The sequence below is a fragment of the Alligator mississippiensis genome, chromosome 5 (assembly GCF_030867095.1).
Source record: "Alligator mississippiensis isolate rAllMis1 chromosome 5, rAllMis1, whole genome shotgun sequence".
NCBI lineage: Eukaryota > Metazoa > Chordata > Crocodylia > Alligatoridae > Alligator > Alligator mississippiensis.
The window spans coordinates 55,231,590-55,257,648 of NC_081828.1; the positions used below are offsets into that span (position 1 = coordinate 55,231,590).

At 39.1% G+C, this 26,059-nt stretch overlaps 1 protein-coding gene across 1 annotated transcript in view; it reads right to left on the reverse strand.

Annotated features, from left to right (window-relative positions):
* Positions 1 to 318: 318 nt before the first annotated feature.
* The window catches only part of EDEM3 (ER degradation enhancing alpha-mannosidase like protein 3), a 53,141-nt gene continuing 27,400 nt past the window's right edge, over positions 319 to 26,059 (reverse strand). The window contains exons 10-20 of the mRNA XM_019500278.2: positions 25,469 to 25,594; positions 24,027 to 24,110; positions 21,596 to 21,679; positions 19,666 to 19,790; positions 18,874 to 19,039; positions 15,313 to 15,467; positions 13,761 to 13,914; positions 9,843 to 10,037; positions 8,530 to 8,695; positions 7,049 to 7,234; positions 319 to 4,268 (exon numbers count right to left, since the gene is read on the reverse strand). Of these exons, the coding sequence (XP_019355823.1) occupies positions 3,859 to 4,268; positions 7,049 to 7,234; positions 8,530 to 8,695; positions 9,843 to 10,037; positions 13,761 to 13,914; positions 15,313 to 15,467; positions 18,874 to 19,039; positions 19,666 to 19,790; positions 21,596 to 21,679; positions 24,027 to 24,110; positions 25,469 to 25,594 (1,851 nt within the window). The 3' untranslated portion in view covers positions 319 to 3,858. The remainder of the gene's footprint in view (positions 4,269 to 7,048; positions 7,235 to 8,529; positions 8,696 to 9,842; positions 10,038 to 13,760; positions 13,915 to 15,312; positions 15,468 to 18,873; positions 19,040 to 19,665; positions 19,791 to 21,595; positions 21,680 to 24,026; positions 24,111 to 25,468; positions 25,595 to 26,059) is intronic.

Genomic DNA, 26,059 nt, shown 5'->3' on the forward strand with positions numbered 1-26,059 from the left:
GCCTTATGTTTGACACCCCTGGTTTAAGCATTCAGTAGAGCAGGCATGTCCACCTCATAAAGGTCCCAACTACTAAGATTCAGAATCACTCAGTCTTTGAGCATATGAATATTTAAATTTCTTCACACAAAGTAAAAGGCATGGAAGAGAAAACTCGCCCAGACTTCACTGTAGCAAGGTGTAGACGTGCCCATAATCTATAAAAACAGGCCTTGAGGCAAAAAGTTTCTTGAAGTAAAGCTGTGGACTATATATGCAGCTCTTAAAACTGAATGCTGCTGGCTTCACACATCGTTTTGACTTAATAATTTTGAGCCATTTGACCAGAATATTTACATTTTTATTAAATCTTTACAATCGGCAATTATAATCAAGTACACAATTATATTACAAGAATTATGTACATTTTTTATAGCCCAGACTCTTACATCACAGTACATAATTGCCCTTAGAAATATTGTGTACACTGCTATCACCAGACAGTAAAACCCAACAACAGTAGTGTTACAGCACCTGTTAGACATCTTTCATAAATTACATCATAAGAAAATATACGGCTGTAAATTGGGCTGGTAAAAAATTTTTATAAAATCTGAACATACAATATTTCATTCACAGAATGTTTTTTATTCTATGTTCTGACTGGAGCCTTTTGCATAAGATGTCCTGTTCTAACATTTACCACCATCTCAGCATAAATTATTTCACAACTAAAGCCAAGCTTTCTTACATAACCTTGGCAGGAGAAACAATGCTGGGCTTATTTTTAAACTTCATTAAGAAACAGTAAATGTAAACAATAGAGAATATCTCTCTAACAGCAGGGAGATATTAATTGGCTATTAGGAATCACTTGAGATGGAATAAGTGCTAGTTCTAGACTAGAATCCGGTACTTTTTCAATTCACCGAATACCATAAATTGGAGCAGGGAAATATCCAGGTGACCACACTTTAGAATGAGGTAAGAGCAATATTCTTCAAGGACAATAAAGGTTTTTAAAATCTTGCAAAGGACCCCCTCCTTTTTCCTCACTAAAATAATTTTCTATTCAATCTTACATTCCTTTTTCTTTTAAAATAACATATTATAAGAAAACTATTTTCAGAACAATATGAAGAAGTGAACTAAAGTCAATTTCCTTAGTAGGAAAAAAAAACCTGAATAAGACTGTCACCCTAATTTATCCTTCTCTTTCCCAAAAGGTCAACTTTACCTGATTCAGTTCTGTAAACAGCATGTAAACCTCTCTCATCAAACATGGCTATCTATGGCTGTCATGATCACTTCAGACAGTAAAGTTAAATTATCTTTAAAATATATAAGCAGGCAACATTTCTCTGAGGTAGACCACCACTGACGAGATACTTCAAACCCATACTGAGAGATTCTTAGCAATCCCTAAATCCAAAGGAAGGAAAACAGTCTGCATCTACGTCAGAACTGTGCAGGTGTTTATGCTTAGTGGGAAGCAGACAGTTAGGAAAGATGAGTCTGTGGTGGCTGGGAGAGTTAGAACATCCACTTGAATATTTGTAAAGACAAAATTCTCAGCTAAAAAATAAATCATTCTCAAGAAAAAATAAGATTTGAGCCATCATGTCAAGGTTAAGATTTGACAAACAAGAAGCTAACAATGATCAGAGAACCACTTTACCTACCATCTTAAAAAAACCCCAAAATAATTATATCCACCAAGACTAGCAAATAAGCACGTAATTGCTGCAGCTTTGACTAAAGTAACCTAATCAAGAGCACTAAAATGAAAAGGCTCAATAGTGGCACTTGGCTCTGACATTTGGAATTATCTAATTTACTTTCAGACTTAAGGTTTCTGACCTACACCAACCCATAGCCGTGCTTCTTGAAATTGGTGTCTATAGCCACATCCATTGAAGTCGATGGGTTCTATGAGGAAGCAGGACGCAAAAGTTACAAAGGACACTTAAAAGGCTCCCATGATCAAAATTCCTAGGATAAATAATCCTCCTCTGAATCAACCCCTCAGTCTAAGTGACAAATGATTAAAACTCAGCTGCTTCATGCTCCTTTCTAAAGTACCAATGTTAAACCCAAACCTCTATACAGTAATTTGTGCAAAGAAATTAAAACTACATTTTAAAAGTTAATTTAAAAAGGACACTTATTCACCATCTCTTTGTTGCTCCACTTCCCCATCAAAATTAATTCCTACTCTAGGTCACTCAGATTCACTACATTTGTGTATGATGTTTGATAGACTATAGTGCTCTCAAAAGGTGCTTGTGCATTTTGAAACTCTTGAAAGCAAGTGACACTGCAAGATTACATGTATAAAACATTTGTTTGGGATTTTTCAATTCACATTGTACATGAAAATACATGAGTAAATACAGTATGGCTGTACTGCTTAACATTTGCTTATTCTGCACGTTTAAATCTCGCCAGCAGGATGCCTGGTGCACTTCAGACTGGGACATATGTATTCTACTGCAAAAAAACTACATATTGAATTTTCATTTTTAGTCTGGTGCAGTATGTAGGCAGTGTTAAGAATATGGAGCCAAACCATAATTAACTAAAAACTATATATATCAAGTTTTTGGCAGTATCTTTGGACAGTTATACCATTTATAATTTGTTTATATATTTTGCTATATTAAGGTTTGTTTAAACACATCCTCATTTTAAATAGAGGAATTACAAAACCATGATTTAACATAACTTAGGAACCACACTTACCTGCAAGTTAAAAACCCAAGTCCTAAAGTATTATATCAATCATTCTTCAAAATTCATACTGCCACATTTTAAACTATGGACCCAACAGCGGAGTTGCACTTCACTATTGATACTGGCCTTCTTGCCCAAAGTGTCACACGCAAAAAGTGATTACATCAGGCTGATTGTTGGCAATAAAAACTTGGAGAGAAAGGAATAGGTTTTTTTTGGTAAAAATTCTGCTCTAATTCTATTGTGTGTATTTTCAGAGAGCAACAACAATGCTAAGTTTTGCATCTTAGGATAGAGTAAACTTAATAGATTTCAACATGGGAAGTCAAAGAGGAATAATGTATCTTGTCCAATTTACCTAAATTCAAGTAAAAAAAAATCTTAACAATATACTGAGTCTATCTAGTTGTCCTCCAGTTAGCAGTTTTCCTAAAGGAACTCACTAACAGAGCAGACATTACCTTTGGTTTATACAGCTTCTCCAGTTGAAATAAGAGCAGAAAAGTAAAAATCCAAGTCATCTCAGTCATTCTTCAAAACAATAGATGGAAGGAGTGATGAGCAATGTTGCTATGTTGTGATGATGTCAGAGGACAAATCAAGCTGCCTCTAGCTACATCTTACCATCTTACACTATAAAAGGAAATGTCTAACAATTTCACCTGTTTCTATCCATGAAGGCCTTTATATCCAATCCAACATAGATCGGTGAAATTGTACCCTCACTTTGACTAGAATAGCAGCTGACCGACTGCCTTTAAGTGTTATCACCATACCATAACCAGCCAACCAACCAGTGGTACATTAACCCCACCGCATTCAATGTTTGCCTTTCCAGAGGCCAAGGCAACCTGATCTCTTGAAGCCTGGAATGCAGAAGTCAGATTCATTCCCTGAATAAGCCTCCTGTGTTACAGCACCATGCAATGGAGCCATACAAAATGGTTCAATTGCACATTCCCATTTCGAAACAGGAAAAATTAAAACAATAACACCACGTGCTGGGTTTCTATGATATTATCCAGGTAAAACCTGGTTGCTCATCACAATACTGAACAAGTTTTTTTAGTTCTCAGATATTAGGGCCTCACTTTTACCCAAGAAGTTCTCCATTTTGTTTACCCAGAAATAAGTTATTATTGTAAGTCATAGTTCATCCTTTTCCATCATTTCAAATGCTTCTATATCTTCATTCCAGTCTGCTAATATAGATTCCATAGGCTGGACCTTATTATCATCATCCCAATTTACATTGGAGTCTGAATCTGTCTCCATCTCTGTTTGTTCCTGAGGCTGGTTATTTAATGTTGTGCATTCTGTCTCCTGGATACTAGCCTCATGGTTTTCCAGGATATAGGAATCCTGGTTTGAAATAGAAACACTATCAGTGTCTGCATCAACCGACAATGAATCCAAGTGAACAGTATCAGAATTTTCATCTTCAGCAGGCTGTTGACTGACCAGGCTGGGGTCCTGAGATCTCAAAGACTCATCTGAGCGCTGCTTATGCGAATAATTTTCTGAAAACTTCTGTTCCATGTTTTCCATTTCCAAATCTTAGTTAAAAACAAGAACAACTCTGTGAGTATTTTGAAACAGCATCTGAAAACTAACATTTTATTTTCAACTGCTTTCCTTGATCTTATTCCAGCCTTCAGGAAAGTACAGATTTTACTGGTGTGGAGCTGAAGGGCCGCAGCCTATTCCACCTTGCTGGAGTCCTTGGAAAAAACATTAAGTGCATCACAAAAGCCAATCTTATCTTTGCCCTAACATTAAGGCAAAAAAGCAGGACAGAGAAGGACCCACAAACCTTTTGTATTCATAGTTTTTCAGATACCTGTATAAATAAGTCACTCTTAGACACCTGGCTGCCCAATAGGTGGAATAGGACCCCAACTTTAGTCTTATAATGTGCTGTATCTCACATGAGAGCAGAGTAAAAAGTCTGATTATAAAACTGTTAATCATTTAATAGTTATTAAAAAGTACAGCCCGTTCACTGACACAGCATCAGGTCTGGTTCTTCTTGCTTGATTACAAGATTGTTAGGTTAGAATATAGATAACTGAGTGGGGTACTAATTCAATTAATTGGCATGGTTGCCTGAAAAAAATAAGTACTAAAATGTTAAGACCTACTACTTAAAAAAAGATGCCCTTCACTAGCTGTTAACATTAATAAATGTTACAAGATTTTTCTAAATTAGTCAGTGTTGATAATCTGACCTTTTAAAAAAGAAAATCAGGTATCTTTAGATTTAAGTATTATCTTTTTTTAAAATAACTGTTTAAAATGAAATCTGAATTGCATGCAAAATCTGTTACGGCCTAAAATAATTATAATCCCTTTAAAACATTTTTTAACAGGTTGTATCCATGATTGTGCAAACAGTCACAGGCTGTGTGCTTTTTTATAATAAGAATCAGAGGAAAAAAACATCAAATTTTGGGGTCCAAACTTCATAAATATGACGTCATGCATTATATTAAAGATTCATACAAACAGCATGTCATTATCCATTTTCTAACATGCTAAAATAAAATTAATAAGAATCTGACATAAGTATATAATTGCTTAAATGAAATACAAGTAATTGTACTGTAGCATCCTGGATAGCAAGAAAATTATAAGTATAGCATAAAGCCTTTGTTTAGTCTGTGAACATACATGTTTTAAATGGGGTTAACCATGAGAATGCACCTCTCTTTAGAAAATAACAAGTACAATTGAAAAAGGATTAAAATGGGCAATCATGACTTCATCTGGTTAATTAGAAAAAAAAATCACTCTCCACTGGGTTTAATGATATAAAACGTCAAACTCAAATGCCCTCATACAAAGGAAATTTACTTCAGAATTCTAGTTAGGCCAACTGTACAGAAGTTTATTATTAGTATAAAAATACTTACTGCTATCAATAATGTAGTTTGGAATCATTTTACCTTTAAAGATTGTTGCTGAAATTCCAGTGATAGCACAAAGGAGGAGAGAGAGGACACACATTAAACATCCACAAGTACATAACATCTTGTGTTTTTTTTGGAAAAGGGAGACTGGTGTCTTCAGAGCACTTTCCCCAGAAAGGATTAAATTCACTCCTTTTGACATACTTTAAACAGTTTACTCATTGTTATTAATAAGGGGACTCTTGAAGGATTCCTTATGAGGAAGCTGAAAATATGGTAACTTTCAATGTGTCAGCTTTGTATATGCAAGAAAAAAAATAAAATAAAAATTTACTGACTTGCTAAAGGAGGCCAAGTTTATTTCTGAACCTGTTCTCCAAATACCCTGTTTGAACAAAGCAGGATTACAGGAGTTTAAGCACTACTGAGGGGAAGGTTTGCTGAAGGAAAGCCTAGAAATAATCTCTTAGCTGTGCAAACATTTTCATTTATGGTTTTAGTCACTTATGCTGATGAAATTGCTACAGCCATACAGGAAAGCAAATTATATAAAGCTACATGTGTTGGCAGCCTTACTCTCTTAAAGAGAATGGCTTCTGCCTAGTTTTGGCAAGGAAAAAAATCATGTCTAGCTTGGAGGAAAAAAAAAAAAAGGAACTGATTATAGTAAGCAACGTCTACAGATTAAAGTACTAAAAACACTCAAACTAACCATGCTGTGGGAAGGCCAAAAGTCTTTCAAACATTGTTTAAGAGGCCTAAATATTAAAGATTGCACTGCCCTGTTACTCAAAATCTAACTCTTAACACCAACAGTATTAAACCATATGTTATACCTTTAATTCTGGGAATACCTTGTGCAAAAAATTCCAAGTAAAAAAAGGCAGATATTTCCCAGGATGCATCTTTAAGAGGGGAAAGCTGGGTTGGTGTCCTTGGGACTTGAGGGGCTCAATACTGCATGGGAATTTCTGTGGTACACAGGACTGGTCCCCCCAAACCCTTAAGTGCCTGCCTGGGGCAGCTGCACAGAGCTGACAGCTCCAGATTGCCTAGGCTTTCCACCACAAAGCAACTAAAAATCCACAGTAAATAGTGGCACAATTAAATCTCACCTTTTTGCAGCCATAAATTTTGGGCATTTGTGGCATGACAAGGGGACCGGACATCTGGTTTGCTTGGCTTTTGTGCCATCATACAGGCAATGAAAGGTGACATCTGTTTCAACCCACAGCTTGAAAGAAATGAGTGCTAACATTCAAGAGTAAAAATGGATTTAAGAGAAGTCGTACAATAGTTTTACTTCAGTCCCAGTTTATCTATTTCTTCAGGTAGCAGTAAAAACTACTGTTCTGGTATACTTCACATCACACAAACCAATAAAAGATTACTGCTGATCTGTATATAGCACATAACTTTGTCCATACCTCTGTCTTTTGCTTTATCAGAAAGAAGCACCTCTACAGCCTCATATTCCCGGATTGCATCCAGTATAATATTTCCTTCTTTGTTGAACAGAAAGAGCATAGGAATTGTGATATCATCTGTATTCTTTCCATCACCAGCCATTTGGAACAGGGGTGCAGTGTCACTACTGCTTCCCTCATTGTCATCTAGCCAACAAAAAGTGAGAGTAAGCAAACTTTTCTGTCACACAGTTAATATTTCATTGTTTTGAAAGATGATGGTAATGTCTTAAAAATTATCCTGCAATAGTAGCTTTCTATATTAAATAGATTAAACAGAAAGAGGGCTGTAAATTGTCAGAAATAATTTCATTAATTCCAACCTTGTATCCTGCTGACCAATCAGCTAAGAGATTTCTTGGTGAAAAGAAAAATTGAGATTTAAGGAGATGTAGAAGTATAATACTTAGCCGATTTAATTTGGACAAGACAATTATAAGAAGTTGCAGGTGTAGGGGAATATTTCTGGCATCTTCAACATGAAGTTTATCTTGTATTTTCAGTTTGCCTCAATGGTTGATAGATCCTCATTGTTCTGTGAGAATGAGGCTGAACTGGATAGTGCAGGAAGGAACTGCTGGAACAGCACTGAATTTGGAGGTAAGGGTTCTAACTAATAAGTTCTCAGTATAGACCTTATTAGGCATTTCCTATACAGGAATACTTATAAGTTGCTGAATTTTAAGAAAATTGAATGTATACAGGTTTAGGGCAGATGTTATAAGCATCTAACGTTTATAGTTACAAACAGCAGAACATGGCATAACAGAGAAGAAAGCTGTATAGGTACATTCCTAATTTGAAAGACTTAGCTGGATGTTGGAAAGTATAAAGCTGAACTCTTCCTGAGAACTTCCCTGGAAATGCAATATTGGTGAAAAGGTGCAAAAGGCTAGAGTATATATAAAAAACAAACCACACGTAAGGAACATCTACACATCACCATGGTGGTTACTGAGTTGTGTGTGCACGCAACTATGGTAACGTAACTAGTGATCATGTGTAGATGCACAACTACGTGTAGACGTGTAGTGGTGATCACTACGTCACCGTAGTGCACCATACAGTGACATAGCGCATCCCTACGTCACTGTACAGCGAAGTGTAGACATGCCCACACACAACTACTTCTAAACATTTATCTGCATCTCAAAATGAAAATTAGAATAGAAATTTAGAAAATTAAAATAGTTAACTTCTACTAGTGATTGAGGTTTGTTCTTGCTGATTAGATATGCCTTGCCCCATTCTTGTATGAAAAGGGATATTAGAACAATATTGTTTGTGTACATATTTGAACATGTTTTGATAACAAGATGTCTTCTAGTACAGACTGCTAACAAGAATGTAACAGATGCCTGCCAGCCTTGAAAATGTTTATGTAGTATCAGAACAACCACCTTGAAAATTACAAATACATACAAACAGACAGTTTTATTTACCAATAACAATGCCGCCTATTGCGCCAGCTTTTTGGATGTTTCGTGCCTTCTCAGCAAACATGCACTGGCCTCTCTGCATCAAAGCAATTTTCTCCTTCACTGCTTCAGGATTAGTGATCTCCGAACATCCATTATATGGTTTAATGGTTGCAACAAATCCTCTCGTCTGTTTGAGAGATGCAATGATTTAAAATACTAGATTCAAGTCTATCAGAATGCTTTAGGTTTTTTACGTTGTTCCATCCCAAAATTAAAGGGGAGCGTTTCCCAGCATTCTAAAAGAGCCCTCACTAGGAAGAAAAGCTCCTTCATTTTAGCTATAAGGAGCAAAAGATAAAAAAAAAACAGGCGGACTAAAACTGGATTGAACAATTTTTTGCAAGACTGATTTAAACTTGTTTCTTGAAACATTTTAAATCAATTTTGTTTTCATACTTTGCAAACTAGCAAAGAGTTACAAATACTGGCCCCACATCTTAATTGTCTTTAATTAAACAAAACACAGAATGTTCTTAATTAAGGCCAGTCCAACAGTGATGACAGAACATAACTATTGCTCTTGGAAACCTTTTCTATGCATACAATACACCTTTGAACTTGCATCCTATCCCACAGTCAGTGGGCATTTTGCCATTCATTTCAGTAGGAAGTTACCTGTGCAATAATTTCTCCCTGTTCTCTCTCTCTAACCAGCAACATAGATGCAAACAGTTCCTTTCAACTTCCCTGGTAAGCTAAAGAGAATTCTTTAAACATTTGAAATATTTTGGATGCTCACTGTAGTCCAAATACTAAGACTTAACATATGAATGTCTTCAGAACAGTGACTTTGGGCACATGTTTATCTGGAACTTGAGTCCTACATTGTTTGGTGCTTAAGGAATGCAGAAGAACATGTGCAGACAGGATTAAAACTATTCACCTAAAAATCACACCTTCTAACTCTAACAATAAATCTCTAATATTGGGGAAAACATCTGAAATGATAGGACAATGGAACAAGCCACCTAGGGAAGCAGCAGAGTCTCCTTCATCAGAGGTCTTTTTAAAGAAGAGGCTAGATAAGCATCTGTTTCAGGTTAGTTAAGAACAGTGAACCCTACGTCTATGTAAGGGTTTGGACTGGATGTCCCTCAAGTCCTTAAGCCCTGTGATTCTAATTGTAAGTCTTTATTGTAATTAAATCTAGCCACATGTTTTCAAATAAAAATACTACAAAATTAACACTGATGCAATTAAAAGGAGAAAGCAAACAATTACACAAAAAAACTGAAGAGAACATCACATGCTAAGGGTCTGCATGCTGTACATACCCCTGCTTTGTGTTTGGACAGGTCCGTTCCAAACTGTGCTGGCCCAGCAGTCAAGACCACCCTACCAAAGAATGGGTGAGAAACAATTTGAACAGCACGAGGCGGTAGCTGCTGCTCTTTTTGTTGCTGACTGGATAGTTCAATCATTTCCTGCATGAATCGCAGACCATCTTCAGCATCAAGTGAACTTGCTGCCTAGGTAGTAAAAAGAAATGAGGGTAAGCAACTTGGAACATCAAGAGTTTTCCTGCTGCTGCTGAATTCCTCCAAGATGCTAGCCCCAAGGGAGGCTGGTGTAGCAACCCTGGGAAAAATGTGCTGGGAACTTGCTCTGCCAGCCTGTGAAGCTGAAGAGCTGCTGGCAGTGGTTCTCATACCCCACCTGCCTTCAGCTGTACCACTAATGACAAGTGAAATCTGAGCTCATCAGCTGACTCCTCCTGAGTGAAGGAGCTGCTCCAAGTCTTGCACAGAGGTGACCCATGCAAAGAACAGGGGTGGAAGGGGGTGAGGAATAGAATGGCATAAATTCTTCCAGGGCACCTTATAAAGCTGCTTTTGTGTAGGCTTTTTTCCTCTCCCCATCTTGTACTTGACTACAATTTTCTGAACAAAATCCCCCCCCCACCGCCTCTGATTTTTATGGCATGCAAATAAAGCATATCATATCAATACTGAGTGTCTGATTACACTAGGCAGACAAGGTTCCTTGGGTGAATTTGATATCTTTTATTAGACCAACCCAAATGGTTGGAGAATAGTTATTAAGCAAGCTTTCGGGTTCAAAAACCCTTCGTCAGGCTAAGGAAGCTGCAGCAGTTGGTGTGTGCTCTTCCTGGATGGAATGAAAAGTAAAGAAGCCAGGGGCTGGGCTGGGGAGTCAGTTGCCAGGCAGATTGTAATGTATCAAAAATCCAATGTCTATGTTTAGTCCCTGATCTCTAGTATCCAGCAGGTTGATGAAATGGAGCTCATAGGCTCATCTCTGGGATCGCACACCACTGGTTATGACCTATCACCCATCCCTTGAACCTGTACAGAAAATCCTCAAAAAATTGCAACCCATATTAGAAAAAGACCCTATTCTTAAAAAGATCTTCCCAGAGCCACCCATCCTAGCCTTCAGACAAGCACCGAACCTCGCCAACCTCATCGCCAGAAGCAAATTTCCTCAACCCCAGAACACACCAAAAGGATCCAGACCGTGCCATGACAAGAAATGCAAAACCTGCCCCCACATCTCCACCACCCCCACTATTACTACACCCCACAACAGAGCCATCAGCATCCCAGGATCTTACAGCTGCACCTCCAGAAATGTAATATACCTCATCCAATGCACCAAATGCCCTGATGGAAGATATGTAGGAGAGACCAGACAACGACTGCACACCAGAACGAACGCACACCGGAAATCCATCAAAGACAGAAACACCCAATTACCGGTGGGGGAACATTTCTCACAGGAGGGCCACTCTCTCTCCAACCTCTCAGTCCTGATCCTCAAGGGAAACTTACACAACACATCCCAGAGATGAGCCTATGAGCTCCATTTCATCAACCTGCTGGATATTAGAGATCAGGGACTAAACATAAACATCGGATTTTTGATACATTACAATCTGCCTGGCAACTGACTCCCCAGCCCAGCCCAGCCCCTGGCTTGTTTACTTTTCATTCCATCCAGGAAGAGCACACACCAACTGCTGCAGCTTCCTTAGCCTGAAGAAGGGTTTTTGAACCTGAAAGCTTGCTTAATAACTATTCTCCAACCATTTGGGTTGGTCGAATAAAAGATATCAAATTCACCCAAGGAACCTTGTCTGCCTATATCCTTAGACCAACACGGCTACAACCTAAACCCCTGATTACACTAGGGCTCTCACAGGGACGGGATGCTAACTGGCTCCTTAAAGAAGCAGCCTTCAAGACTGGTTTGGGAAAGGGAGAATGGGCCATGAATCCCACAATCTCCTGCCTCAGTTTGAGTGAGCCATACCCAGTCCTCTTGAAAAAGAAGGGAGTGGGGCAGCCCACATTAGGATGCTGGAGGACCTAGCCAAACACTATCATCCTATTTGTAACACGCCACACATTCAAATTAGACATGATACAGATGAGCTACAAAGATATTCTACATTGTTACAAGTAACATCTTTGTGTCTGGACCACTGTTTTTGGCAGTTCATTGTGAGGTAATAAATTGTTTGAATATATGGCATATTACAACTTATTGCTCCATTCATACTTTCAATGTAACGCTTTCCAGGAACCTTAATGTTTAGTATTTCCAAGTTTATTCAAGACTATCTATCTTAATGTACATCACAATAGCCTATGGACCCATTCAGATGTATTAATTTTTAGGTGTAGCTTTTTAAAAAGAGAGAGAGAGATGCTAAATTAAAATTTTACCACAAATGAATGTAAACCTAGTGTCTACTTAATCCCAGTATCATCTACATCACTACAGAAGTTTCATATTAGTCCAAATTTGGACTGAGACCTAATAAAAGCTGCAAGGGACCAGACTTAATACATACCTCAAGCTAATATTTGTCTCAACTTCCTGTTCATTAAGTCTTTTTGAATGAAAGTCATTTATGTAACACATGCAGCACCATGACTGCACTCTATGAAAGAGATATAGCTGTTCTCGTCTATAAAAATCAGACAACTAGTTGCTCATCTAAAAAACACGCTAGCTTTACAAACTATTTAATACAGGCCTTATTGCAGGGGAAGGCGGCTCCTGGCATGTGTGCCAGAGAGTGGCACACAAAGGCATTTTGTTTGGCACTTGCACCTCAGGGAAGAGGCCAGGGCTGCACTGCTACAACAAGGATTGGGCCCCTTGCAGCTCCCCCACTGTCTGCCCCTAGCACGCCAACTTTTTACAAGTAGAGGTTGCAGGTGTTTTTGGCACTCTGCCCAAAAACAATCGCTGACCCCTGCCTTATAGTCTTGTAATTAGATGCATATCCTGTTTGAAGAACACATTTAACCTTCAAGCAAGCCTGAATAAATATTCGTAATAAAACAAATTCAAATTCCTCAGTTTTTCTCCTTTTCCTTGCTTCCCTGAAAGTCTTAATTATGGCACAAAGTCCCTAAACATCCTAGGGGTTGCCAAGTCTGCTGAAGCTCTAAAATCTGTTATTTCATTTAAAAAGGAAAGCTTTTATCCTCAATGGCAGCAAATAAAAACTTTACAAATGTGAACTGACTACCAACTGGATGGTTTGAAGACAACTGAAGAGTAGTTTAAACTTGCAGACTCTTCCATACATTTTAATGGTGGGTTGGTTGCAAGCAGGAGGAGGATCTAAAGTTAGTGGAAAATTATTTCACTTCTAATCAAGTTAGCAAAAATGTATAGCTAATGTACTTCCACATTGTTCAACTGCTTCCCATGCCTCACAAGTTGCCAAGAGTCCAAGCTGCCAGACAGTCTATTCTCCAGCTACTAAAATTTTCATCTCTCTCTCCAAAAAAGCACCCTTTCAGAGCAGGTTAGGGTTTCAATACAAAACTCCACAGCACACTGGAAATAAGTTTAAGGATCATATAAAATTGAATATCCAATTAAAGACATACAGGGAGTGCCAATTTTTTTTTCATATTCGGCTCTATTAAAAAAAGAAAAATCACTTTTACTGGGCACCACATAATCTAGGCCCTCTGCTATACTGTAAATGCAACCTGTTAGTTACCAAGTGAGTATTACAGCTTACGTGCAGGATGGGGTTGAGGAAAGAGGAAACGAGCTCTCTCTTGTTAACACACAAAAGACAGAAAAATAAATTTTAGCAGTGGATGAGGGAATGAAATTCTGACTCAAATCAAAATAATTTCCCACCAATTTCAGATGACCTAGATTTAACCAACATTTTCTAAAAAACTACTTATGGATCTTACTTGAATTGCATGCTGCACTAATTGGACTCTTCCATCTTTAAGATGAATCAAACTGACTCCCATCTTTTTCAGTATCTCCAAATGCTCAGGGTTACTGGCCATGAAATCCCGTGCTCTCAGTGGTGGCTTTGGTCCAGTCCCCAAACTCTCTTCTCTGCCAAATAAGAGTAAAGACCAAAGTTTTTGTATTGCACATGAAAAGCAATTTTTTACATGAAATGTGCAAGAATTCCAGAGAGATGTAACACATACACAGCCATTCAGAGCTGCATTCCCCTATGCATCTTAGACTGAAGTTACAGTCATGTGATCTAGATAGCATGAACATTTTTATTCCAAATAATATTAAAAAGGTGCATTTTCAAAACAGCTTAACAGCACAAATGTGTCACCAGGCATACACAATGTTGATCATTTCAATGATTAGGTCAGTAGGATGCCTTAGAGCAGGGGTGGGCAAAATGAGGCCTGGAGGCCCGCAGGGCCCCTAAAAAATTTAGAAATTTAATATTTTTATGCCCTGGGTTAATATTTATCTGCGCTTGCTATGCGGCCCTCGAAGGCTTGCCAAAACTCAGTAAGCGGCCCTCTGCCCAAAATAATTGCCCGCCCCTGCCTTAGAGCTGTGATGGCACAGGTAGCCCCTATGTGGCACACAGACTGAGGAGGGGACAGGCAAGACAGTGGCAGACAGGGCAGGAAGCAGAAGGCAGAGTATCAAATCAGACAGGGAGCCCAGGGCAGAAAGCAGAGTAGCAGCTTGGTCAGGAAGCACAGAAAACCAAGCAGTAAGTAGAGTGGTACTCAGGGAGGCTATGGAGCTAATTTGTGACAAACCTGCAAACAAGGTTGGCCCCCACTGGTTTGGAACATGAACCAGTACTGTTTGCTCTTTTATAATTGTTCTCATTTTGGTTACAAATAAAAGTAAGTTTAATAAAAACAGAAAAGCCAATTTTCCCTAACACAAAGGGTAACAATTATATAAAATGTTTATACATAAATTTTAAAAAAGCAAATGTTACTCAGCCTGAGGCTGTTCTCATCTTCATAAATATTGTTGGCCAGAAAGGGGTGCATTTTTCAAATGTAATAGAAGACGCGTAAAGACGTGGAATACATAAAGTATTTATGGCAGTAATAATACTCCATGTGAGGCAAATGCATTCTGTAGGAAGTTATTTTTTTCTGTACTCTCTGATTTCAGATCCATTTTGCTTAGTTAACATGCACTATATTTTTCTCTTGTCAGTGCTGAAAACTAACATAAGACGTGTGATTCATGCTAAGCAATTTTTGCTCTGACCTAGGTGCCAAACACAGCTAAAAATTAGCTGCAAGTCTGCTGCCAATACAAAATAAAAATGTAGCTAGATTTCTGATAGCTGTACTGTCTATGGAGGGCCCAAAGGAATATAACCTTATAAATACAGTATATATGGCTCCAATATACCTAGGAGCAGCAGACAGATAAAGAAATTTTAAGTACTTAGCCACAGATGTTTTTCTGGACATTCTTACAGTGACAAAAAAAATAAAGTAGACATCTTACACTCTAGCAATGCCCCTAGGACAGCTCTTATCCACCACGTTTTTCAAAGGTTCACGGATACTCTGAGCATACATAGGGTCATTTGGGAAGAGAATCTGGGTATTCGGACATGTCCAGTCAAAATTACTGTCATCCAACTCTGTGTATTCTGTAGTCTATAATGTAGAAAAGCAGAGCAAAAAGTTTCATAAAACACATTCTTAGTTTATTTTTACACCTCTCAACAGTAAAAAAATAACATACAAAATAATTCACACGCAGGGAGCATCTAACAGGTGAAGTCAGGAAGGTACTATGTGCAATTGCAGTTACTCAGACATAAGTATCAGGGATTTGATTTGCCTACTTGCTTGTTGGCACATAAACAAAATAACTTAAATATCTGAAGACCTGAGCAGTTCAAACCTCTCAACTTCAGGTGCAATACTTGTTTTATTCCCCCCACCCCAATAGCTCCAATGAAACCCGCCTTGCATCCTAGCATTCCAAAGCCAGGGTGAAATTAAAACAATTCTACTCTGCTGCAACTTGGCAAAGGTGTAAACAAAGATTGTATCTGAAGACTTAAAAATAAAATAATAATAAAAAAGTCAATATCAGCTTGATATAGTTAATTTTCTGTTGATTTTCTGAGTTGTCTACGATGACTTGACAAATTAAAACCAAAAAATAATTTCCTACTGGGAAAGTCAACTAATTTTGAAGCAAATCATAAGTACATTCCTAATAGCACTCTTTTGGAAGAAAGCAAGTATTTAAAATCATCAAATACACTATTATACCATAAGGTGTGCAGAACAGTTCAGAGCACATTGCATGTGCTCCAGACTCTAAAAATATAGTGTTGCTTAATCCCAGTCAAGCCATTTAACATCAACACGCCCCAATTTTGCAATCTGTAACATGATACTTACTCACTTATCTTACAGGTTGCTTGCATACATTGCTAAACTTTAAAAAATAAAAATAAAAATCAGATATTAAAAATTATTTAGCATAGTGAAGACTCCAAAATCAAATCAATTTATGATCCAAAGTGGTTTAATACTTTATTGGAATAAGTAGCATTAGATACAAAAGAATTAAGGAATATTAGCCTCTTAGTGTGAAGAATAAGAAATAAGAACCAAAGCACTTTAAAATGGGAGGAGGGGGAAGCCTGTAATGCTGCAGACTGAGGCACAGTTTAATGTGTCCCCCACTATCTCTTGTAAGAACGAAAAGTGAAGCAGAAGGCTGCCTGCCTTGCTACCAAAATTTCAAATGGCTGACACTGAATTTACATGTATTTTAAGTAGTTCAGCCCCTTGAGACATTTCTCTTTTGTAATCTAATGCAATCAGATTGATTCCAAAACTACTAATATTTTGGTTTCAATAACGTTATAGCTATTTAACACATTTTTCCTTAACTGAGAAGATGCTGACATCTATTTTAAAACTGGATCACTTCCCACTTTTCCATTAGTCAAATCTATTAGTAGCTTTGACAGATATGCTAAAGTGATTCTATTTAGTTTGCTTTCATCTTTATCTTATAAAAGTTAATATGGCCACAGAGAGGGGAAAAAAATAATAATGACGTGCATCTTCATGCTTCATAGCTGGATTCACCTTCAAGATTACAGAAATGTATTGCTTTCTATACCCACAGCTTAAGCCAAATCCAAAAATCAAATTGCAAAGGCTTCCTAAAAATACCACCATTACTTTAAATGGTTGCTTAAAGCTTACTTATTGTTCTCCAACTATTTAGTTGGTCTAATAAAAGATATCAGATTCACCCAAAGAACCTTGCTTGACCATTACTTTAAGAAATTAATTAGGCAAAGTCTGTCCTTTTAAACGCATATTATTTCTTATTTGTACTCACCTGTCTGTATTTCTGAAAAGTTGAGACAAACAAACCTTTTGGGGAACTAAGGAGCAATAAACAATGAATACTGCCTAACAGGAACTTTACCACTGTTAGACAAGATTAACAAGTGATTAGGTTAATGTGTGCAAGAGTATTATTTCTTGGAGTCCCATCTCCAAATCATGGTCTTTAAGTCTCAAGAGCAGTATTTCCTTTACATTTTCAGTGTTGGAAGCTCCCCGACACAGCTGTGAAGCCTCTCTTGAATTTACAGCCAACAAAAGTCTCTTTGGACTCAGCTCTGCACAAATAGTTTGAGACAGTGTCCTATTTAACATTTTTCTTACTGAACCTGGAATTATTCAATAGCACACACAGAGAAAAGGGTCAAAATAACGGCACATTAACCCAACACTCCTGTGTTCACTCTCTCATGTGCTTATTTAGCCTGTCAGCTGAATTACTGGTAATATAACATAATAGAAAAAAGCAAACGGAGAGCACTGTTTAAGATAAAATCACCCTGACACAGTTGTTTCACAAAGTCCATACCTACTTTCCCCTCTGGAAATTGATTAAATGTTAAGTAATCTGTATGTCCACTGGTATGCTCACATAGTTATTTAGTGGAAAAATGGTACATGTATCTTGAAACAACAATATTTCCCAAACCAGCATAACAATATTTTTCCTTGTATAGTAGACAAGCAATTCAACAGGTCTAGTTCTAGGTAGCCACATAGAATTCCTGTGCAAAGGCTTTGGTTTGACTTCATAAGGAAAAAATAAGAGGAATCTTCCCAAACAGTATAATTGCTAAAGAGTCCTCCAGAATGGTGACAACTGATGAATACAAAACTATGAGACCTGTCCAAAGTACTTTTTGGAGATGAGGCTTATCATGAAGACAATGTTAATACAATAAACTAGTAAGCAGAGTTCCTTCTGCTGTCTAGATTAGCAGCCAATACTTCTCAGATTAAACAGATGAAAATACGATTACCATCTTCCTCATTAGGAGAAGTCCCTTAATACGTTCACACCCTCTGCAAAGCCAAATGTATTTGCTTTGCTGGGACGGCAGCAATTTGACCTGGGGTGCAGCAGCCCCTGGATGGCAGGGGGCACAGGGGTCAGACCCAGGCTCCAGGTAGCAATGGGGCTGGCTGGGGCATGAAGGTGCTAAAGTGTGGGGGCTGCCTGCTAGCCATACAGTTTTGCACTTTAGCACCCTCATGCCCTAGCCAGCCTGTCACCATCTACACAAGTTCCAACAAAAATGATCTTCTATAATGCAAGTTAAAATCTGCCAGAAGTAATAAGAAAATAAAATAAATGTGAACTATGCAAAGTATTCTTTTAATATTATTTTAAAGTGCTTATAGACATTTTAAAAATACTTGCCTGACTTTTTCAAAAGAAACAAAATAAAAGCAAGCTAACAAACAAAAACAAACAAACAAATAAACAAACATGTTCTGCAGCCTTTTTGTAGAGATACAGGCTGAAGCAAATTATAAATCCTGAAGAAAAGTTTAACCATTGAAAAGCTGATGTCCAGGGTTAACTGCAATTACTGCTGTGATAAAACAACTTGTATAAAACAGTTAGCACTACCTGAACACCCTCCATGTACCTCATTTCCTTAAACCCACTTTAAAGAACTATTAAAATTGATACAAACATGTAAGAAAGACCACTTACTAAATTTTTCTTTGAGATTGTTTGATTTGTAGTAGAGAGCCAAAGAGGTAAGAGATGAGCCTCTGTAGTGAAGATATAATCTTCTATATCAAATACCATATCTTCCTTATCAGCAAAGAGCAGATAAAGATATTTAAACATCTCAGCCAGGAAGAAAGAGTCCATTCTATGGAGAGAGAGAGAGAGAGAGAGAGAAGATATCCTTAACATACAAATATTTTCCAAACAAAAAAAGTTTTCCCAAAACAACTGTCCAGGACTCTCAGTTGCTGAAGAGAGTAAAGAATTGCTTTTCAAATAGCTGGTGGTGCTAGAGTGCTACAACTGCAGAATTTCTGTAAGAGTAAATTGGGTTTGAGATGGGGGGACAGGGAGAGGAGTTCAAAATGTTCAGTGGAAAAGCAGTACTAAAATAAGAGTTAAAACACAAAACCAATTGCTCAAGAAACCTCAGGTGACTATTCTAACAAATGAGTCTTCAAATTTAAATCTGCCAGACCATTAAGAAATTAGTGAGAGAAAAAAATTCAGGATGATCAGAAAATGCATTTCATTTTAGTAAGGCAATTTAACACTATGAACTCTGGAAATGTTTAAGACCAGTTCGACTGCATGCATTCCATTAGTATTTACCACGATCTTTGGTTTAGCAATCTGAAGGGACACAGGACTGAACAAGGCCTTTAGAGTTTTGAACAGTTTTTCCCCTCTATTAATTTAAATACACATAACACATGCAGATTCTCCTTCATATTTTATAATTAAGTTAAATATAATTGCACACATTTTTACCTGTCCTCATGGCTTCCAGTGCGAACATCTTTCATGGCAGCAAATCCACAAGGTACTCTAGCATATTTGTTTAAGTTTTCAATAAGTGTTTTTCCTACTTCTAGATAGTAAGGGTCTCCAGTAGCCTATTTTAAAATAAAAGTTGCATTTGGTGTTATGTAAAATTTATTGCTGTTACTTTCAGAATTGTTAGCCATGTTCTTGTACTTTGCCATATTATGCACTAAAAATAAATCTGGCAACATACTGCAAAAAAACTCTTGTTTATTTAGCAAAAAAACCCAAAACAATTTAGGTTCTTTTAACTATTCAGGTGTGAACATAACTCTACTTTTATGCTCTACTCAGCACTGAGAGACTTAAGTGACTTAAGCTCTCCATGTTTTAGGGGTGTTGGTAAGACCATGTTGGTCTAAGGACATAGGCAGAGATCCTCCCAGAACCACCCATCCTAGCCTTTAAACAAGCACCGAACTTCACCAATCTCATCACCAGAAGCAAACTTCCTATGGCCCAAAGCACACCAAATGGATCCAGACCATGCCAGAACAAGAAATATAAAACCTTCCAAAACATCTCCATCAATCCCACAATAACTACAATCCTACAACAGAACCATCACCATTCCCGGATCTTACACCTGCACCTCCAGAAATGTAATACATCTCATCCGGTGCACTAAATGCCCTGATGCATTGACAACATGTAGGGGGTACACATGCACCCCCCCCCCCCCCCGAGCGTGGCAGTGCACCCCCTGCAAAAAGGTGCCACCGACACTGCTGCTGCCTGCAGGAGCTCTACACTAGCCACCGCCTCACTCCCGCCACCGGCAGTGCTACTGCCACCTGCGGGAACTCACCGTGCCACCCCAGCCTCCAGGGGCACGTGGCATTCATGCCCTGATGGAAAATATGTAGGAGAACCCAAACAACAACTGTGTACCAGAATGAATGCCCACTGACCAAAGACAAAAATTACCAATTACCTGTGGATACACACTTCTCACAAAACCACCACTCACTCTCTCTCTCCAACCTCTCAGTTCTAATCCTCAAAGGAAATCTACAAAACACCTTTATTACACAAGCCTAGTAACTTGGACTAAATCATGGACTAAATATAGACACTGGATTTATGGCACATTATATGGCCTGCCATTATGGCATACTATATGGCCTGCCATCAGATAACCCCAGGTAACCCAGCTACATTCTATCACAAGGTCAACAACCCCCACCTACCATCTCCCATTGCCTCTGATCCCTACTGCCCACATTTGCATTTTCACAGACCTGCTTTTTGCATATTGGCTTCTATTCCATCCAGAACACAAAACAACAGACTCTCCCTATGCCTGAAGGAGGGTGTTTGTGCCCAAAAGCTTACAAAAAAACAGGTTTTCCAGCTATTTAATTGGTCTAATAAAAGATATCACATTTACCCAAAGAACCTTTTCTGCCTTCAGCTCTCCAGTCATCTATGTTAAGCTGATCAATGCCTTCAAAATCTGGCCCTTGGGCCCCCAAACACTGTTCATTCTAGCCTTCTGAAGTAAAAATATTCAAACCATTTCTAGCAATCAAATGTGCCTACAGCTTGCTTCCTGGCATATTTAACTTTTTGGTGCCAGTGGATGAAGTGAAACCAAGTTCCACTCTTTCAGCATTAGATTATGGCACCAATTAAATCTGAATCTCACTGTCTAGCACAGAGATGGGCAAAATGCAGCCCATGGGCTGGATGCGGCACGCCAGGCCAATCTATCTGGCCCATGGGGCCCCTAAAAAATTTAGAAAATTAATATTTATCTGTCCCTGGCTGCCTGTCATGCAGCCCTTGATGGCTTGCCAAAACTCAATAAGTGGCCCTCCACCCAAAATAATTGCCCGCCCCGGTCTAGCAGCTAAAAACAAAAAAGTGATCTCACCTTATATAAGAAATAGGTGCTTTCTGCAAACTCTGGTCTTAAAGGATGCTGAGCCCAGTGAACCCTGAAATCTGTTGTGAAAGCCTGAAAGGGGAAAAAAAAGAGGGGTGGGGGAAAGAAAAAAAAAAATAGATGCAAGCATAAAAATTCACAGGGTGATTTAGAATGTAGACAAATAGTTTGGCACCAAGTAGCAGTAGTGCATACTTCTGATCAGAAATACTTCTGTGCCGTGGCACAATCACACCACTCTTTCTGACCATGCAGCAGGAGTAGCAGCTCAAAACAAGTCCTGAAGAAGGTAAGCACTCCCCATCTCCCTTCAACTCTGTGCTGAGAGGTGCATTCCTTCCCCTCCTGTTCCTCCTCACCCCCACCTTGCCTACCATTGCTTGTGTCCCTGCTGTCCTGGAGAGGATGGGAGCCCCTTACCCAGTCCAGCCAGGTTGCATAGGAACACAGGCACTGGCAGTGGCAGAAGGTGAGCGGGTTTCCACTCCCTGCCTGCTCCTGCCAGGTGTTCCCCACTAGCCTGGGAGCAGGCATGGGGAAGGAAACCTACCTACCAACCACTGCTGCTGCCACTCTAGGCTGACCCCAGCCCCCACAGCCTGGCTGGAGTGGGACAAGATGCCCCAAAGAGGATGCAGACAAGTAGGAATACCAACAGCAACAGGCAGGGGAGGGGACATGCTTCTAGCCATGGAAAAGTGAGGGGCAGGGAACGTTTACCTTCTTTGGGACTTGAAATTTATCTTAACACTAGAGCAAGATGACCCAAAGCAGTTTTAAAACAATAAAATAAAATGATATAACATGTAAGTGATTATTAATAGCAATAGTTTCACAGTACTGAGCTAGTTAAATTGTGTTTAACAGGAACACTTTCTGCTTCTACAACACTGCCATTACATACAAGGGACTGTAGGTTGCAGAATAATCCGGAAAAAAAAAAAAAAAAAAAAATCAGCCTTTGTTTTTAAATTAGAAATATGTCCAATATTTTTCCAAATGAACAGCTGATATTACTCAGATCAAAACAGTTTACATCAGGCTTGCCCAACATACGGCCTGCAGGCTGCCATGCAGCCCACCAAGCCGTTTTCTGTGGCCCGCGGTGCTGCACTGGGAAATGAAAGTAAACACTGCTTACTTTTGTTGCCGCCCCTTGTCCCTCCCCTGGCCCCTCAGCAGCTTCCTAACGGCTGCTGAAGGGCTGGGGAAGGGACAAGGTTCCCACACGCACCGCGTCAGCTTGATGTTGCCGACGCGGTGTGTGTGAAGAGGAGTAGCCACGTGCCACTTGGGACAGGATGAGCCCAGCTGGAGCAGCAGGGGCTCAGCTGCACTTTCCCCCTACCTGCGCTGGTCAGTCCCGAGTGGTGCACAGCTCCGCTGCCGCCTTTGCTGGCTGGTGCCAACCTGGGCAGGTCTGTCCCATCCAGAGCAGCACGCAGCTGAAGCCGGATTCCTACATGCTGCTGGGGCCGAGGAGCCCAGCCGGGTTGGCACCAGCCAGCAGAAGCAGCGGTGGAGCCATGTGCCACTCAGGACTGACTGGTGCAGGCAGGGGGAAAATGCAGCTGAGTCCCTGCCGCTCCAGCCGGGCTCATCCCGTCCCGAGCAGCACATGGCTCCACTGCCACTTCTGCTGGATGGTGCTGACCTGGCTGGGCTCCTCCCATCCCCAGTAGCCTGTGGGAAGCCGGCTTCAGCTGTGTGCTGCTCTGGATGGGACAGACCCGCCTGGGTCAGCACCAGCCAGCAGAAGTGGCAGTGGAGCTGTATGCAGCTTGGGACTGACCAGCACAGGTAGGGGGAAAGTGCAGCTGAGCCCCTGCTCCTCTGGCTGGGCTCATCCTGAGGTTCATTTCATGTCTGTAAAATGCCTGGAGAACCCCACATAGATGCACTGCATAGAAATGCAAAATATATTTTGACTTATTTGGTTGGCACCTTGGGCTGAGATTTTCAAAGTCAAGTCAAAAGGCCAACTTCCATTAAAATGAATGGGATTTAGAGGGCTCCAAATCTTTTATAACAATTTTGTAACATGTTATCTACCCCTTTTTGCAAATCTCAGCCATAGTTTGGAAGCTCAGCCAAAGAACATAAGAGCATAAAAAGTGCCATGCTTGGTCAGCCCCATGGTCCATCTAGCTCAGTATCCTGTCCCGAACAGTGGCAGAGGTGGATACTATAGAGATAGAGTTTTGAACTGGTTATTTAGACCCATTTCATTGTCACTCCTGCAACTTCATTGGTGTCAAAGGTCATGTGACATCACTTCCTGAAGTGGTACCACCTCCTGTGAGGTCTTCGAATATGGCTCACCGACCCACTGGGTGATAAAAAGTTCATGATCCAGCCCCACATTCAAAAAGGTTAGACACCCCTGCTTTACATGATCTAAACAAACCTACTGCCTTACCTCAGGAAGAAAGTTATGCTTTTTTATAACCTGATATAACATCTCATGAGTTTCTATAGCAGGTCTAATGTCACCTTTCAGTACCTAGAATTCAAGAACATAAAAATTAAAATCACAAAGAAGTACATTTGCAGTATTTTCACGAACACATAGCAATTTCTATATTTGCAGCACACAACACTAATCCAGTAAATTATGGCCTTCTGTTTCAATAGAAAACAATTTTTTCCTTTAAAAAAAACAAACCCTACAAAAACAAAAAACTTTGTATGGAGTTAAGAGCTAGAAGAGGGACTGATTTCCTGGGACCGCCATTTCACACTAGCTCCATCTGTCCTCTGAGAAAGGGAATACAGCTACTGAAACCAAACTACTAGGTTTAAAGGAAATTTGGCCAAGTCTGTCCAATTTACAAAGTATTTGTGGCATAAAATCTGAAGACTGGGCTGTTCCTCTTCAGTTGAGATTTCACCATGAGAACTGCTATTGGAAATTCAAAGGACAAAAATGTTATTTGGGACTTAAGAAGAGCAGGAAATCCAGAATAATTTGTAAATATGCAGGTCTAACTGATTACAGAATGGACTAAAGAATGGGCAAGTCTTCCTAATACTTAATTTGGGAACTAACTGCAGGTAAACAACAAACTGTACTTATTATTAGGGCACATAACACATTTTTACACCAATTTGCTCTCAGTAGAGGGAAAGAATACAAACACGAAGTTAGATTCTAACAAGAGGTTGCTACAAGCGACCATTAGAGAAGGAGTGGGGGCAGGGAAGGGAAAAATCAACATAAAAATAATTTATCCTTGAATACGATGCAGTAGATCATGGAGGAAAGGCAGGCAGGGGAACTAATGAGGAATGCCAGCAGCGTCTAAAAGAAAAGGAAATAATATAGGAAAGCCTGACAGAAGTAACACACATTCACAGAAACCATTAGGACTAGTGTGGTTTAGTAAGAAAAAATGTAAACTGAGAGTTTGATAAGCCTTGAAACTGTTAGGTTTCACTTCAAATGTGAGCATTCAAACTGTCAACTTGACAACTAGGATCCCTAAAACTGAGAACTAGGGTTTGGCAGTATGACCTTGACATTGCTTGAATTGAGCTGCCTTTTTCATGATCAAGGAGAAAAGTACTCAAAGAAGCAGACAAGTGGATATTGCAAAAATATGAAACTTAAAAGGTAGTTTCTCTTCAAGTCACTACAGACTTGGAAATAATGTCAGCTGTATAATATAATAGAACCAGTAGAGAGAGCAGAACCCAACAAATCCCTCTCCAACTCCCACCCCCCACAATATAAAACCTTTTTAAAAAGCACTAAGCATAATCGACTTTACACTTTTATTTTATAACTTATATATTCAGTTTTAACAAAGTTTAAAGACTACATTAAATGTGATTCGTGCACTGGAGGCTATAAAACTTTACCTGCAGTCCTGGGAAGAATGCTAGCAAAGAGTCCATCCAGGTCCGAGCATTTAGCATAGGCTTGTGAATATGAACATCAAGCAGAAGAGGTGGTTGGCTAATGTATCTCATTATAGCATCGTAGTGCTGAGAAACATCAGAAGTAACATGATCTCACGTTAGCAATAAGTTTTCTTACTTCAAAAGAGATTTGAAACTGGTGGTTTATTAGATTTTATTTTAATGCAAAATAAAGGAAGTCTCAGACCACAGTACCACTGCAGTTACTGAAAATCAAATGTATAGTTTACAGCTATACTAATCAGGCAGTAGAAGACTTCATAATTACTAGAAGGCTTCACAGTAACATTTATTTTTATATATATAAATGAGATGTTGAGAGAGAGAGAGGAGAAAGAGAGAGAGAGAAAAATCAACATATATTCAGCTGCTGTACAACAATTAGGTAAGTGTCTGCTTAGCTACTACTAGAACTCATCTCTTTTCGGCTGGCAGCAAACATGGCTATAGACCCTCACTCTCTGGCAAAAAGTCAGAATTCCACGATGCACATGTTAAAAAAAAAAATGTTGAAAGCAAAGAAAGAACTGA